Source organism: Lithobates pipiens, unplaced genomic scaffold (assembly GCF_037356315.1).
Source record: "Lithobates pipiens isolate NorthernLeopardFrog02 unplaced genomic scaffold, aLitPip1_a1.2 Scaffold_13, whole genome shotgun sequence".
NCBI classification, from domain to species: domain Eukaryota; kingdom Metazoa; phylum Chordata; class Amphibia; order Anura; family Ranidae; genus Lithobates; species Lithobates pipiens.
In genome coordinates this window covers 260117029-260134065 of record NW_027507718.1, presented here as the reverse complement: position 1 = coordinate 260134065, position 17037 = coordinate 260117029, and the positions used below count along the sequence as shown (strand labels likewise).

Below are 17037 nucleotides of genomic sequence, written 5' to 3'. Positions count from 1 at the left end.
GCCTAAGCTGCCACCAGCCCACTCACTATCGATGCCCCAGACATGCAGCAGCATTAACACTGACTGCCTTCCTCCTCCCTCCTCCACACTCAGCAGCGCCGCGCTAAGTGTGAAACTGACAAGCAATGGAGAGAGGAGGATCTGTCAGCCTGATGTCGGGGTGGGCGGGACCCGGCCGGGGTGGGGGCGGGACCCAGCAGATATCAAACACCAGCCAATGGGATCTGGGCGGGCCACTACGTGCATGTGGCCCGCCCCTTTTCTTAAGCAGCCCAATCGTTGGCTGGTGTTTGATAGCTGCTGAGTCCCGCCCACCCCAGCCGGGCCCCGCCCACCTCGACCGGGTCCCGCCCACCCCGACATCAGGCTGAAATCTGACATATCTGCCTCTCTGTTACTTGTCAGTTTCACAACCCGGCAGGGTCCCACGCATTCCCGACATTAAGCTCAATTCGGACAGCTCCTCTGTTACATTTCAGTAACAGAGTGCTCCGTGTGAAACCTGCCAGTGCCAATCAGTGCCACCTGCCAGTGTCAGTGCCACCTGCCAGTGTCAGTGCCACCTGTCAGTGCCACCTGCCAGTGCCAACCAGTGCCACCGCCAATCAGTGCCAGCGCCAACCAGTGCCACCTGCCAGTCAGTGCCACCGCAAATCAATACCACCTGCCACCACCAACCAGTGCCACCTGCCACCAACCAGTGCCACCGCCAATCAGTGCCACCTGCCAGTGCCACCGTCAGTCAGTGCCACCTGCCAGTGCCACCTGCCAGTGCCACCGCCAATCAGTGCCTCTGCCAATCAGTGCCACCTGCCAGTGCCAACCAGTGGCACCTGCCAGTGCCACCACCAGTGCCACCTGCCAGCGGCAACCAGTGCCATCTGCCACCGCCAATCAGTGCCACCGCCAATCAGTGCCACCAGCCACCACAAATCAGTGCCACCTGCTAGTGCCAACCAGTGCCATCGCCAATCAATACCACCTGCAACCACCACCCAGTGCCACCTGCCACCACCCAGTGCTAGTGCCAATCAGTGCCACCTGCCAGTGCCACCGTGAGTCAGTGCCACTTGCCAGTGCCGAGTGTCACCGTCAATCAGTGCCACCTGCCAGTGCCATCTGCCACAGCCAATCAGTGCCACCTGTCACCGCCAATCAGTGCCACCACCAACCAGTGCCATCGCCAGTGCCAACTAGTGTCACTGCCAACCAGTGCCACCTGCCAACACCAACCAGTGCCACCGCCAATCAGTGCCATCTGCCAGTGACAACTAGTGCCACTTCCAAACCAGTGCCACCTGCCACTTCCAAACCAGTGCCACCTGCCACTTCCAAACCAGTGTCACCTGCCACTTCCAAACCAGTGTCACCTGCCGGTGCCAAACCAGTGTCACCTGCCGGTGCCAAACCAGTGTCACCTGCCGGTGCCAAACCAGTGTCACCTGCCGGTGCCATCTGGCAGTTCCACGTGCCTTCCAGTGGCAACCAGTGCCACCTGCCAGTGCCAGCCAGTTCCATCTGTTGCCAGCCTTACTCTTTCTGGTCAGCCCATACCCCTGATGTAACAGCGTTTCAATGGAGTTATTGACTGGGTGCTCCATTGTGAGTTAGGGATAGGGGGTGAAAATGAGTGGCCTTACCCCGGGAGCTGAAAAAAAAAAAAAACTGGCTCCTAACTTTTTTAACTGGCTCCTAAATTCAAAGCAAATTTGTCAACCCCTGACATATGCATTTAAGAAGTTCAAGCGTGATGTGTAATGATTTATGATTTGGCTTTTCTTTTATATTGTTCATGTGAGTGCACTGAAATTGGTTTCATTTTTTATTAAAGAGAGTGCTGAAACTGTATTACGCTATTGGAGGCTTCCTTTATTTTTTTGCAAGGCATATACACACGTATATTACCAAGGAGGGACCAATGTGTATGGACTTCGCAATTTTGATGATTCCACAATTATCGCCTTATCTAGAGGCTCTAATAGCCAAGCATGCGAGTGTGAGGCTTATTAGCTGGTGAGGGTACTCACAACGGGGGATTCACGGTCACAGAAGGTGTGGTGAAGGAGCAATTAATTTGTTTGGACACTGATCATTACTTTCACGTGGATTATCTGTGCTGGACTTGGTTTTTACACCATTTTTCACTGGATAAAAATTTTTTATCATTAAAATATATTTTTTTCTTATTTGATGTTAAATGGACTGGAAAGTTTAATTTTACAGTATATTGATTGCACATTTAGCACTTTATATTCAGATTCACATGTACATGCGAGTGTATATATTGACTTTATTGTCATATGTTTTTGTGCTTGATTTAATTAGGTATATGGTGTAAGTTAAATGAAAATAATAAAATATATAGCAACCGGGGTCAATTGGCGCTACCTAAAAACAGGTTCTTACTCCATCTGGACTCATAAAGGATAGATGTAGGTGAACGCCAGGGTTTTCAACCAACGAACCCAATCGCCTCCCTGTACCCTATATTAATGAACCCAGGAATAAATGCAAAAACCACAGCTGCACCCAGAAAATGTTACATCGAACAATATATATAATAAGTCTCCAGACCAGCAAAGGTACTAATTTCAAAAACTAAAATTCTAATAACAGGGACTACTAATCAAACAATATATATATATGATGTGTCTCCAATTCAACGGAGATTCTGATATAAAAAACTGATAATGCTAACTGTGATAAATCACAGAAACATATCAATGCTGAAATAGGCCAAAAAACTCCCCACTGAGTATAAAGCGGCAGCCTCAATCCCAAAAAACTCCAAAATTTTATCAAAAAATCAAAAGATCCCACGTGTAAAAAATTCAGTGTATGACCCACTGCGATTATAACTCAAGTCGCATATATGCAAATATATATATATATATATATATATATATATATATATATATATATATATATATATATATAAAATGTGTCATTCAATAGTAAACCTAATACCTAAAATCCCATAAGTGCACTATACCAGTATTTAATGATAAAGGTATATATGTAATGTATCAATGAAAAAACTTATCAACCTAAAATCACATAAGTACACTATATATGTGTTTAGTGACAAAAAATATATGTATAACCAATAAATAAATGTGAAAAAAATGTGTGCAGACACTCAGATATCAAGAAACATAAGAATACCAAATAAAAAATGTGTATGTCTATACACACAGGGAGTAATATAAGACCTAATATAGCACAACCCCTAGTGATGAAAACCCAAAGAAATAACTATAAAACAAAAAAGACTTAAAAATAAGTGAAAAATACAAAAAACATGTAGAAAAAAATAAATAAAAAAAAAAAATAAATATTAAAAATAATAAAAATAAAAATAAAAAATATAAGTAAAAAATAATGAGGTAGAAAAAGAAATTTTTTTTTTTAAATATATGATAAATGGCAAGAAAAAAAAAAAAAAAAATATATATATATATATATAAAATAAGTCCCAAATAAATGTTCATTAGTGTAGATCCAGAATTTTTTTTGAAAAAGGTGACTTTAGTGCTTCCTGTGCAATCTTCACCGTGACTTCTGTGCTATGGTGTAAGTTATTTACACATTTAGCGCTACGTGTCACATTTTTTTCTGTTTTAGGGAAAGATTATCTGACCAGTTTAACATCATTTTTGTGTAAGTAGCAGCTGAGTTTATAGGTTGAAAGTGCGTCTAGCACAGTGGTGATACACGTTTTGGTAGGAATTAGGTGTGGTGCATCTATTTTGTTTTTACAAAATTCATATTGGCTGCCTTCAAAACTAAAGAAGTGGTAAAGAAGGGGCATTTCAGGAGGTAGAGTCCGTAAAAGAATCAGTGCTTGCAGGCAGCAAGGTACCATGGGATATGTAGTCCTTAGAATGAAAAAAAAAAAACAAAGAGGAGAAACTGCAAAGCATGCAGTGAATCCAGGAAGTTGTGAAAAGAGATGGCCGCACTCAACATGAAAAGGAGTTTTTTCCAAGTAAGTTATATTGTCAAATATAGCCACTGTTTGGATTGTTTTTACAATGTTGAGGTTATAAAATGAAAGAGCAAACTGTGACCATAGAACTCTTAAGAAAATACTATGAAAGTGCATCACACTGAACAACCAAAGAAAAAAAAAAAATGTAGACTGCTTACTAGGTTTTTCATCAAGTTCATTTTTTGGAGTTCCAGGTCTACTTGTTCCTTCCTTGTCAGTGGAAGCTGGGTCCCCCTTCTTATCAAAGCGGAAGCGATCAAGATTAAACAAGCTCATATCTTTCTACCTTGTTCACCACAAAAGAATCTGGAAACAGAAAATGAAACAAAAACAAATCAATCTTCAAAAATACAAAAAAAAGGAAAAAAAAAAAAAAAGTATTACCATCCATTAACTACTTTTTCCATGAATCTTCCAGGATGGCTTACAGAGAGATAGGCTCCTCTCATCTAGGACAAGCATTATAAAATTACATTCATGCAATAGCCCCTCAGCATTAACAAATAACCAAAGGCTTCAGAATAAGCAATCATTAAACCCTCTTATTAGCATAGCTTTATTTTAGGTTTTACATTGCTAATCAACCAACAAAGAAGGGAAGGAACTGACGCCATCCTGGAAGATTCCTGAAAAAAGTAGTTAACAGGTAGTAACACTGTTTTTCCAAGTCATCTTTCAGGACGGCTTAAAGAGAGGACAAAATAGGATCAGGGCGGGACCACAGCCTGCAGCACTTTCCTGTTGAAAGGCTGGTTTTGGCTGGCAAGCAGGTCCAGTCTGTAATGCGTTACAAAAGTCTGGAATCTGAACCAGGTTGTGGCCTTGCAAATCTGGAGGGAAGACGCTCCTGCCCTTTCAGTCCCAAGAAGTGGAAATCGCACGTGGAATGAGCATTTATTCCCAACGGTGGTGTAAAGGATGCTGCTTTGTGTGCCTTTGCAATGGCCGACTTCATCCACCTTGCAATGGTAATTTTAGATGCCCTTTGGTGGAAAATTGGCATTCCTTGGTGCACTCTATGTAAGCGATCAAGCATCTCCTGACATCTATTTTATTAAATCCAGCCAATCTCTTCCAATCTATGGAAGTTAGACAGTCCTTTGGGGAGAAATGACGAGTCCAGAGAGGATAATTTTGTCTTGCAAAATGATGCAGGAGGGCTTAGCCACTGAGAGCGCCTTTATCTCACTAACCTCCTTGACTTGGGGACCCGCTATTGGATGTAAGAAATCTCTTGACCAAGGGCTCTACTGCCAGCCTTTGATTTAAAAAGCTAGACAGAGCTGATACCGGCACCTTGAGGGTACTGACCGCAAGATTTAGTTCTGCTCCAGCTTGTAGGAAAACTAGGACTGCTGGGATCATGATACTCTGTTGTTGAGCATGTGCCAGGCCCCAAATTTCTTCCAGAAGTTATTGTAAATTGCATTAGTGGACGGCTTCCGGCTGCCAAGGATGGTATTGATCATTTTACCGATAACCCTCTCCTCTTGAACAGCTCCCTCTTAGTAGCCAGGCCATCAGAGAAAGAGAGCTCACTTCTGGACGATTCACTTCTCCCTGATATGAGGTCTGTCCTGCCAGTCTCCAAGGCTCTGTGATGCTGAGTCTTAGTACTCCTGAGAACCAAGACCTCCTTGGCCAGAATGGTGCGATCAGGATAAACTCGCTTATCTTTCGGATGATCTTTGTAATGAGGGCAAAAGGTGGAAACACATACACCAGGCTTGCTTTCAGGATTGGGATAGGGCATCTAGGCCCAGACTGAGATGGTCTTTCTGGAGGGAAAAAAAAAAAAACACACACACGCACACAATCGCACAACCTGCCTGTTCTGCCTTATAGCCAAAAGGTCTATCTGTGGGACTCCCCCACGTCTGCACTCTGTTCGAACACTGTTCAATTCAAGCACAATTCTGTCCGAGACAGAAGCTCCCTGCTTAGGACACCCGCCAGAGTGTTTATTAATTCTCCTTTTTTGTGAACTGAAGACAGAGATAGAAGATTTGCCTCCGCCCATTGAAGGATTTCTTCTGCTATCCTTATAAGGCCTGCCACTCTCGTACCTCCCTGCTTGTTAATGTAGCTTACAGTGGTAATAGTATCCGAAAGGACCGATACATGTCTTCCCCTCAGAGTCAGACCAAAGGCTACTAGAGCCTTTAGAACTGCTCTCAGCTCCCTTGCATTGGAGGAAAGGGTGACTTCCTGCCGACTCCAGACCCCTTTGGGCAATCTGTGCGCCTGAGATGGCTCCCCACCCATGACCGCTGACGTCCGTGGTAACCATCAGAGGGTTGTGTTGGGACCAAAGTCGACCTGCAGGGGATCAACCACCACTTGATTGAAAGTTTTACTTCCTGCGGGATTCTAAAGCATGAACGCCTGAAGTGCTCGAGTATTGAACTGGGCCCACTGTACTCCTGTATGGCTGCTGTCATCAAACCAAGGACCCTCATTATACCTTGAATTGTGGTCTCTGTACATGCGCAGAGGCTGCTCACCTCTGCAATTATTGCCACTTTCTTTCACCAGAAAAATGTTGAATGTAGTCGAGTCTATTAAGTATCCTAGGAATACTGTACTTTGAGAAGGTACTAACTGACTTCTCCTGATTTATCTGCCTCCCCAGCTGTTGAAGGTGTCTGATAGTTCTGCTTAGGTTCCATTTCACTTCATCTGCTGAGTCTATAAAGATCAGCAAGTCGTCTAGGTAGGGAATTATGTGAATCCCTTCTGATCGCAAGGTCCACAGAGCTTCTTCTTGGTGAAGATGTGTGGTGCTGACGCCTATCCGAAGGGCAGAGCATTGAACTGAAAAGAGAGGGTCTTGAACCCATTCACTGCAAATTTGAGATATTGCTCGGACTCTTTTCGAATGGGGACATGACGATAGGCATTTCTTAAGTCTAATGAGACCATGTAAGACTCAAGGGGTTAACAAATCTCTAGTGGTGTATATTTGCTCCATTTTGTTCACTTGCTTTAAGTTCAACATAAGTCAGAACTTTCCCGATGGCTTTTTTAGCAAATAAAAAAAAAAAGTGAGAATTTCTTAGAGTTGGGGGGAGCTCATCACCTTCTCCTCCAGCATACCTAGGAGGGAAGACATAGTTGTCGATTTCTCCATGTCTTTAGGGAGAATTGTTGGGTGAAATTTTTAAGGGAGGGCAGCCCATTAGCTCTATCCTGTACCCCGACTTGATCAGATCCAGGATAAAGCTGTTGCTGGAAATGGCCTGCCACTGTGGGAGGAATGACCCCATCCTTCCCCCTACGTGGCTGGCTGAGTCACTGGGAAGGGCCTTTAGGCTGGGAGGGTTTGGAAAGGAAGCCACCTCTGTCCCTTCCTTTCCTGTACTGTCACCCTCTTTTCTGGTCTTGCTTAGCTGCAAAACCCTCATACGCTGCTGTCTGTCCCCCTAATGGTTCCTTTCTCCTGACCTCTGGTAGGGACGAGAATAAATTTTTTTTGTTGTTTTTTGGGAAAAGGAAACCCCTTCTTTTTAAAATCGACCTCTTTAGAATGGATTCTAGTTCTTTACCAAAGAACAAACCTCCAGAAAAGGGGAGGGAACAGAGCTTGGTTTTTGACTCTGTCACCTCCCCAGGACTTCAGCTAGATAGCCCTTCTGGCTTCAATAATCAATGCTGTAGTCCTGGCCAAGAACTTTACAGACTCCGTGGATGCATCTGCTATAGAGGCTACCGCCTTACTTACAAGTTGGCAAAGCATCCGAAATCTCTTCCCTGGGAGTGTCCGACTCTAGAAGAGTGTGGAGGAGCCGTTTTAGCCACAAATCAAGCATACGAGCCACGCGTGTAGTGCAGTATATATATATATATATATATATATATATATATATATATATATATATATATATTTTTTTTTTTTTTTTTTTTTTTTTTTTTTTGTGTGTGCAAAAAGCACAAGGGAAAAAAAATATATATTTTGTACTTTTTGCTATAATAAATATCCTTATTTCTTTTAAAAAAAAATGTAAGCAATTTTTTTCTTTAGTTTAGGTCAGTATGTATTCTACATATTTTTGGTGAAAAAAAAAATATTGCAATAAAGCATAAATTGATTGGTTTGCTCAAAAACTTTAGCACCTACAAAATAGGGAAAAGATTTATGGCATTTTTATTATTACAATATTATAATAATAGTATAACAGCGGCGGCAAGTCAGGAAGGGGTTAAATACCCTTCCGCCTTTCTATCCATTGGCTCATTTAGGGTGCCTGTGTGCTCAAAGGAGAGCTCTGAAACTTTGAATAGGGAAGAGTCTCGTCTGGGACACTTTTCCCACAACTTTGCATCCTTGTCCTTGAAGGGAAACTTTCTCTTCAGAATCTTAGGGAAGACGACCCTCTTCGGATTCTTCCATTCCTGAAGTTGTGTCTTTTAGGGATGTATGCACCGGAATTCTGGTCTGCTTAGGCTGAAGGCCTGCAAATACAAAAGGTCATATACAATAAATACCAAGTTTTTATGGGACTTTTAAAGCACAACTACACCAAATTCTATAAAAATATACATTTTAAATACAAATTACAAAATACATCATTTAAATTTAATACAACAATATAGCACAGAATCAATATATACAATTGCAATGTGGATATAGCTCAACATGTTTCGCTATACATCATAATGCTTCTTCAGGAGGACTTTTTAATCTTGCATAAACAAATTATCTCTTGTTATTTCAGTGACTATCAATCTTTTGATTGTCTTGTTATTTCAGTGACTATTTGTTTATGCGAGATTAAAAAGTTCTCCTAAAGAAGAAGCCTTATGATGTACGGCGAAACATGTTGAGATATATCCGCATTGCAATTGTATATATTGATTCTGTGCTATATTGTTGTATTAAAATTTTAATTATTTATTTTGTAATTTGTATTAAAATGTATATATTTTTATAGAATTTGGTGTAGTTGCGCTTTAAAAGTCCCATAAAAACTTGGTATTTATTGGATGGACAACGGGATGTGGTGATAAAAGTCATTTTAAGTATTTCAGCTCTTATAAAAGCTTTCTCCAAAAGTCATATACAGACAACTCCTGATTTTCTGGTTCTTCCAGCTCCATGGCGTCGTATATAGCCTTTAACAACGCCTGTTTCCTCTGAAGGAAAAAAAATCTTTGGACCTTGCTGGGTTTTTGCTCATTAAGCTCCCCTTCCTCAGAATCTGAGGGCGACTCTGAGCTTTCCTCCAGTACTCCCTTACCAGTGGGCTTCCCATGCCTGGGCCAGGACTATTGGCCTAACACCAATACCAGAAGTATAGGGGATAGGTACAGCAAGAGCTTCCTGCTCTCTGGGTTTAAAAGTATTGTAAAGTCTTTTATCGCCTTCATTGAATCCAAAAAACCCTTGAGGACAGGTGCTGTCTCTCCCTTGATGAGTTTATCTATAGTCCTGACATGCAATTTTCTTCAAACCATATGGCATTTTCTTGGTGCACATTAGGCACCTTTTACTGGGTGTCTGTTTTGCTATCTTTGGGCTCATGGGCTTTGTCCTGCAATGAATCAGATGACAAACACCAGCACATTACTTCCACCGAAGTAAATAGCAATTATCAAATCACCCAGTGGGAAAAAATTCAAATCTAATAATCTTTAAAGTACCCACCACCAGAGCCTATGCTAGTATGTGCAACACCTGTCCACCATAAGCATAAACAAAATAGGCTCTGGAAAAAAGTGCCCCCACCATAGGAGGATAAGAAAATGAAAGCAGCAGTCTTCCCCCTATTTTCTTACCTTAGGGCCCGATTCAACCCAAGGCGCCTCCAGACTCCAGATCCTGGCATCTCCATGATGCTCCTGGAGGCCTTCAGGGCCATATATTCTTATCCATGCCCCTATTTAAGGAGGTATGGAGAATCCGGGGCAGCGCTGTGGATCTGGCAGCTCTGTGCTCTCCAGCACAGCATGCCTGTTCTCTTAATTACCCTTGCTAGGACTTCATTTCCCGAAGTCTGGGTGTACCAAGATGGCCGCCAGACTCCCAGTGGCGGCATCACTTCCTGCCGCAATCGCCGGAAGTGATATCATTCCGCACCCCCGGTGTGGTTCACACACTGAGGATAGAGAAGCCTTGAAACACGGGGATCTCTGAAAAATGAGCAGTGGAAAAGAGCACCTGGAACTACAAGGTGGGCAGCGCCTCCACTAGGAGAACACTCTGCTGTGCTTCCGGATGGACCCCACTGAGGCTACAACCACAAAGCGGGGGGGGGGCCTCTTACCTTCACCCCTGACCGCTTTTCCAGGTCTATGGGTGGCCCAAGCTGACTCCAGGAGTACTGCCCGTTACACTGGATATGGACACCGGGAGGCCCCTGCCACCTAGCATGAAGGCCAGACAAAAAAAATAAAACATTGTTTGGAGCTCCTGTCTGGCCAGAAGAAACAAATACTGAGGGTCTATTGCATGTGCTGTACTTTTATAATGTGGATCATGTGTTTCCTGTGCTAGGTGGGAGGAGTCTATCTCTCAGTAAGCAGTCCTGGAAGATGACTAGACCTAGAAAAATGTGAGCTCTGGAAAGTTTTACCCCCTTCACGACCAGGGCATTTTTTTTGCTATTTAGTACTGTGCTACTTTAACTGCCAATTGCATGGTTATGCAACACTGTACCCAAATTAAACGTCTATATATTTCTCATGCAAATAGAGCCTTTCTCACATAGTGATCCCATGATCCCCGTGTCGCTCAAAGCTCCTGGGTACCGGAAGCCACAATCCAATGTGTTCCATGGACACAGCTAACACAGGAGCGTTGCACTGCTCGCCCCAGGCTGGATGACGTACATGTACATCACCATGCCTGCTTGTAGCGCACCCCTGCAGTAAATGTACCGTAGGCAGTCAGCAAGTGGTTAAACTACAATGACAACACTGATCATGCACGTGGCACGCAGATGACATGGACTTTCACTGCACAGGGACACCTTTGGACTGCAGCATTGTCAAGATTGTGGGGAGGGGAGTGTTAGATGTACTAGCACATTTAGATACACTACAGTTACAGCAACAGTGTTTTTTTTTTCTTTTGGGATAAAGGTTTTACATGAACGCTGATAATTGTAAGCACCTCTGTCAGTGGTAAACAATTTGTCTCAATACGCTAACTGATCTATTCGCAGGAGAGCTTTTTCTGTTGAAATGCACTAGGTTGAAATTCCTTTTTTATTTTTTTTTTATTTTTTTTGCTGCTAGAGGGTGACTGCATTCGTTCTGCATGATCCTACTGCATGAAGCCATCCTTTCCTGCTCAAGTCCAACATGAACTATGGTAGTGTGCATAGAGCAATGACCATGACCACAACGAACGTGCACTGCTCGGTCCAAGCAAACATAAGGGAGTGGGAAAAATAGGTTTGAAAGCTCATGGAAGACCGTACCAAAGGAAGTAGAAAAAACACAATAAGTATTTCATTAAAAATAGATTACAGCGCCATTACATGTTAATGTGTATGCATTCTTTTTGGAGAATAAGGTGGCAGCCCTGCAAATCTGAGCAAGACATGCCCAATCCCGAAAAGTACATGAAGCACTAACAAAGGGGTGTGCAACCGCTGACACCCTCTAATGTGGCCTGTCACCTCCTGCTCTGGGATAGCGGGTCGCAAGTCCAGATTGCGACCAGTCATCCCAGAGCATCAGCGGTAAAAATGGAGCCGGCGGTAGAAGTAGTATAGCGCTGGCTCTCGTCACATGAGGAGTGATACCAAATGCACTTCGCCAGGGACAGCAACAGCTGACAGATTGCCAGGTGTGAGAGTGGCGGTGGAGTTTTTGTATTGGGAGAGGTCTGTGGAGTCCCGGGCCAGGGACAGGGGGGATGGATTACCATTATGTGGAGTACACACTATAAAAAATCCAGGCAATCGTTCGTCCAATTTTTCACAGGAAATCGGAACCGATAAACGAAAACTCGTATGAAAATTCTCATACAACAAAAGTTTTTTTGCCGTTTATTGTTTCTGGTCATGCACAGTCCGATTTTTTTTTTGTACGAAAACGGTACACATAATCCACTTTCCGACCACCTTCCGCAGATATACTGCGGCAAGGCTGCGCAAACCACCGTACCCCTACATTGCTCGTGCCCCTGGTATTGTTTCAGAACCCATCAGTCTACAGAAATCATTGGCCTGGACCTGCTGATCGGTTCTGGTGAATGAAAAGCCTCCTCTGCCTGTGTAATGTTAACACAGGCAGAGGAAGTGATGTCATCTCCCCTAGTGGAGCCCTCTTCAGTTTCAGTAAGTGAGAAGACATCTACTGTGAGTAGACCAACCACTACACTGACATCAGGACAAGTAGGCACACTTTTCACCCCCTGATCACCTCCCAGTCAACCCTTTCATTGACTGTCACAATGTCACCAAGTGCAGTTCTCAGATTTTTCACTGATCACTGAATTGGTGTCACCTGTGACACTATACAGCGTTGGGGCAGTTATGGTAGATCCAGGTAGGCTGAGGGTACCCCCCATATATTTCTCAATAAAGGTTTAACCCCTTGATCGTCCCTCCAGTTAACCCTTTCACCCAGTCAGTGCGTCACTACTATAACGTACGGATCTATTTACTGATCACTGTATTTAGTGCCGCGGGTGATGCTAGTTAGCGGCAGCGTTAGGCTCTTATAGCGTCAGGGTACCCGCCATATATTTCCCAAAAGAGGTTTAACCCCTTGATCGCCTCCCAGTTAACCCCTTTCACTGTGTCATTAGTATAGTGTACAGAACTCCTTTCTGATCATTGTATGGTGATATCAGTTAGGTGTTAGCGTCAATCCCAGGCAGCGTCAGATTTTAATCATTTGATTGCCAGTAATAACACCCACACCATACACCTCCCTTACTAGTATTGTGTCTGAACGGATCAATATCTGATCAGATCTATACTAGCGTCCCCAGTAGTATAGTGTTCCCAAAAACGCATTAGAGAAGCAGCCCAGACATGTGCCAGCATCTGCATTTAGCCCCTCCGCCCAGCCCACCCAAACTGCAGGATCAATATATCAATGACACTTTACAAAACACGGAACACAACTGCAGCATTAGCAAAGTCACGCCCGATTCCCTGCTAGCACCATTGCACCAACAGTTATTGTTTATTTTTTTGTAGTGATTCAAGCAGTCTGACAACCAAGTGCTTTTTACTTGTGAGTCACACTAGCTGTACCTGTAAATTTAGTGCCAAAATTTCAAACTAAAAAAGGTACACTAGTGAAGAGACCTACAGGATACTGAGCAAGACAGATGAGAGCGCAGGGAAAGCCTCACTGTCAGAATCACAATCTGATTCAGGCCCACTATACGAACCTGTAAAGAGTAGCGGCACCCTGACAGATAGCTCTGACGGAGCTGCGGTCCCTGCTAAGGTCAGGCATACCCGAGCCTGTTCTTCTGTTGCTGAGGTGCCAGAACTACATGTTTCTCATATGCAGCAGAGAGCCAGTAGTAGTGCCAATCAATCTTATTGCGAACTGGAAAGCACCAATGGCCCAGTACGCCCTGGTCATAGACAAACCAGCACTGCGGTATGGATTGGTGACATGAATTTGAACACAGGCCCTTAGAGCACTTCCTGATGTTCTTGCAAAGCCTGTACTTCCCCCATTCACTGGTCAACCCAGAATTCAGATGGAAACAGCAAATTTTACTTCCCTTAACTTCTACGAGTCCCTGATTGTTTCTGGCCACCTTGCTTTCAAACACATTCTCCCCAGCAACCGTGACAGATATGGGGTCAAGATGTATAAGCCCTGCGACAGGGCAACAGGCTATACATATAGATCCTGGTTTTGCGAGGGAAAAGATAGGGAGGGTGGAGCCCCCCAGACTACACAGGTAGCAGCGGCAAGATTGTCTGGGACTTGGTGTCACCCTTGTTCGGAAAGGGGTACCATTTATACAAGCGTGACACTTTTTAGACACCTCTTTCAAATACAAATTGGCACATGTGGCACAGTGGCGATCTAATCACCAGGGCTTCCTCCAACGGCTTGTAGATATATGACTGGGGGGAAAGAGAGCCTGCTTGAGGTCCAATGAATTGCATGCAGTGAGAAGGAAAGACAAAAACTCTTCCTCTTCCATTCACACGGACACAGCAGTCCAAATTACAACAGGGACTGGTGTTGAGAAGCCCCTCTGCATCCACAAATTCAACCTTAAAATGGGAGGGATGGACTTCCATGACCAGATGATCACACCGTACTTCGTTCTCTGTAAGCCCAGTCGATATATTAAAAAAAAAAAAAAAAAAAGCGTCTGTATACTTATTCCAATTGGCTCTGTTCAACGCTTATGTGCTATACGAAGCGTCTAGACGAACTGGATCCTTCCTAAAATAGAGGTAGAGATAATCACAGCCCTTCTGTTTCCAGACAGTGCTGTGGCACAACTTCCCAATCCAAAAGCTGCACGAGGGGCATTTTCCGGATATCCTCCCTGGTACCCACCCTACCCAAAGAGCACCCCAAAGATGTCTGTAGAAAACGGGGACATAGACGTGAAACCCGCTATTATTGTCCCTCCTGGTCTCTGCATCAGTGATGTTTCCGTCGCTACCACACACTAGTGGAGTATTAGCATAAGGTACAACACAGCACAGTCCTAGGGCACACGATCACACTGGGTCTTGAAAGACGTGGCAGCCAATGCATTTTGAGAGACCCCAAGCTAGAATGTTCAAAGTTACAATAAAAGTGTAAAATTACATACATATACACACATACAAAAAGCCAAAAATAAGTGTTGTTTTATTGTTCTCTATTCTGCTGTATTTTATGCTATACTGTAATGTTTTATTGTTACTGTATTTTATCACGTTTGCTTTGCAGGTACGCCATTCAGCTGCAGCAGGGATTTATTTATTTTGAGAGCAACAGGGCTTGCTCTTACGATACAGAAATCACTGACTCCAGCGCTGCAAGAGGCAATTTCACCACCCCAGTAAAAAAAAAGGGGAGGACATAGGGGCAGATCGCCATTATGCTTTGGCACAGATTTTTTATTTACTTTTCTTGGCAGAGATTTATTCATCCACGTCGATCGATGTAAATGGAGGAATCGTTCGGTTTTGTTTAAAAAAAAAAAAAAAAATACAATATATGCCCAACAGGACTTACTGGTAAGTTGCTGGACTTTGAGTGGTTATAGCAGAACGATGTCTGCAGCTTTGGTTATCTTGGTATAATTTTTTTCAGCTGGTGGTTAGCTTTTGTATAAAAGCAATCATAGCAGCTAATAAACAGGGGAACATTCTCCCCCCCCCCCCACCTTCTTCCATGGTTTTCTCAGGCCCTCCTGGGAACCCGAGAATGCAGCCAGTGGTTCTGCCAGCTGACCATAGAGCTGGGCAGGGACTAGAACAGCTCCAATCGTCTCTATGGCCTAAGAAACCGGAAGCTTTTCATGACTCCGGTTTTGCCGGATATGAACAGCGCAATTGGGAAAGCATCTCATCACCCCGATCTTGGTGGTCAGATGCTTTAAGGGGAAAGGAGAGATCTAGAGTCGAATAGACATCAGATCGAGGGTAGTAATTCTAGCAGTAGACCTCCTCTGTGAATCTAAAGTGGTAACCTGTAAGGGCGTGCGTAATTATAAATTATGTCGTGTTTGGTATCCATGTACTTGACATAAAAATGTACTTTTTTTAGCAAATGTGGCGAGCAGGCGCTATGTTTTTTTCTAAAGTTAATTTGCCTGAAACCACAGTTGGGTTTCAGGGCCATTCTCTACATTTCTGGTTTCAGTACCAGTCCAGCTGGGTTGCACTGGGTTCTCCTTGACCGCAGGTATCTCTGTCAATGCTGGCAAGAGTAAGAACGCATTTTAGCTGGGTGTATTGAATGCCACTGTTCTCTCGGAACCAGCCCAGTGGGAGTGTTTTCCTGCTGTGCATTCTGGGAGGTGGTATTTAAGGTACCGACATCACCTGGTTCGGGGTTACGGAGATTATTTTCGGTCTGTTGGGTTCTGGTGGTCCTCCTGACCCAGCCCCATGGCCCTCCTGACCCGGGGTGCAGAACCATGCATTTTGAGTCTCGGGCTGGCTGGTCCGAGGCAACGCAAACTGCAGGGACAGGCCCGAGTGGATTTCGGGGCCTATTGATCCAAGGGTGGTCCGGTGCCTTCTCACCTGAAGGGAGAGGCCCAGCAACTGAAGAACTCCAGGGGAGGACTCTTCCGGAGAAGGCAGTGTGCAAGGCTGGCTTCTCTGAAGGAGCTTGGAGACTTAGTTGAAGAACGCAACCTGGATCAAAACTCATACGGTATCGCCAGATCGGCTAAGAGATACTGGTACAATATGATGGCTATGAGGAGGTCTATCCGGGGGTTGTAAAATCCAGTTGTGAAGCGGTTGCTATTCTCTGGATTTTTCTATAAGGACTTGCTTTATTTTTTGCAGTCTAAAGTACCTGAACTTACTCCTAACCCTCTAACCTTCATTGAAAGACTGTTTCTGTTTCAAATAAATAACTCAAAAGAAGATTGGGCCATCTACCATGGGAATCCCTAGACGGAGAAGCAGACAAGAAGGTAACGGTAAGCCCAATAAAACCAGCAGCTCCTTTCGGGCGTCAGTGCTACACAAACATATTAATTGTTTAGAGAGATAGATACCCCCCCCCCCCCATGACCCCCATTTTGGAAAGTAGACACCCCAAACTATTTGCCGAGAGGCATGTTGAGTCAATTGAATATTATATTTCATCATCATCATCAAGTGTCGGGAAAATTTAATTTTTTTTTTACTTACACAAAGTTGTCACTAAATTATATATTGCTCACACATGCCATAGTAGTATGGAAATACACCCCATAATAAATTCTGCTGCTTCTCTGCCCCATACATGACCCCGAAAATGAATCCCTGCCTTTAGGGTAAGGGCGTACATTATTTCTTTCACTCGTCCCTATCAGTTTCTGAGGCCCTGAAATGTCAGAATAGCAACTTTCCCCTGCCGCCAAATGACCCCATTTTGGAAAGTAGACACCCCAAGCT

The 17037-nt window shown here is 43.9% G+C and overlaps 1 protein-coding gene across 1 annotated transcript in view; it reads right to left on the bottom strand.

Moving 5' to 3' along the window:
• The window catches only part of SMARCAD1 (SNF2 related chromatin remodeling ATPase with DExD box 1), a 199172-nt gene that overhangs the window by 175023 nt on the left and 7112 nt on the right, over positions 1–17037 (bottom strand). Inside the window, exon 2 of the mRNA XM_077476560.1 lies at positions 4150–4297. Coding sequence (XP_077332686.1) covers positions 4150–4267 — 118 coding nt within the window. The 5' untranslated portion in view covers positions 4268–4297. The remainder of the gene's footprint in view (positions 1–4149; positions 4298–17037) is intronic.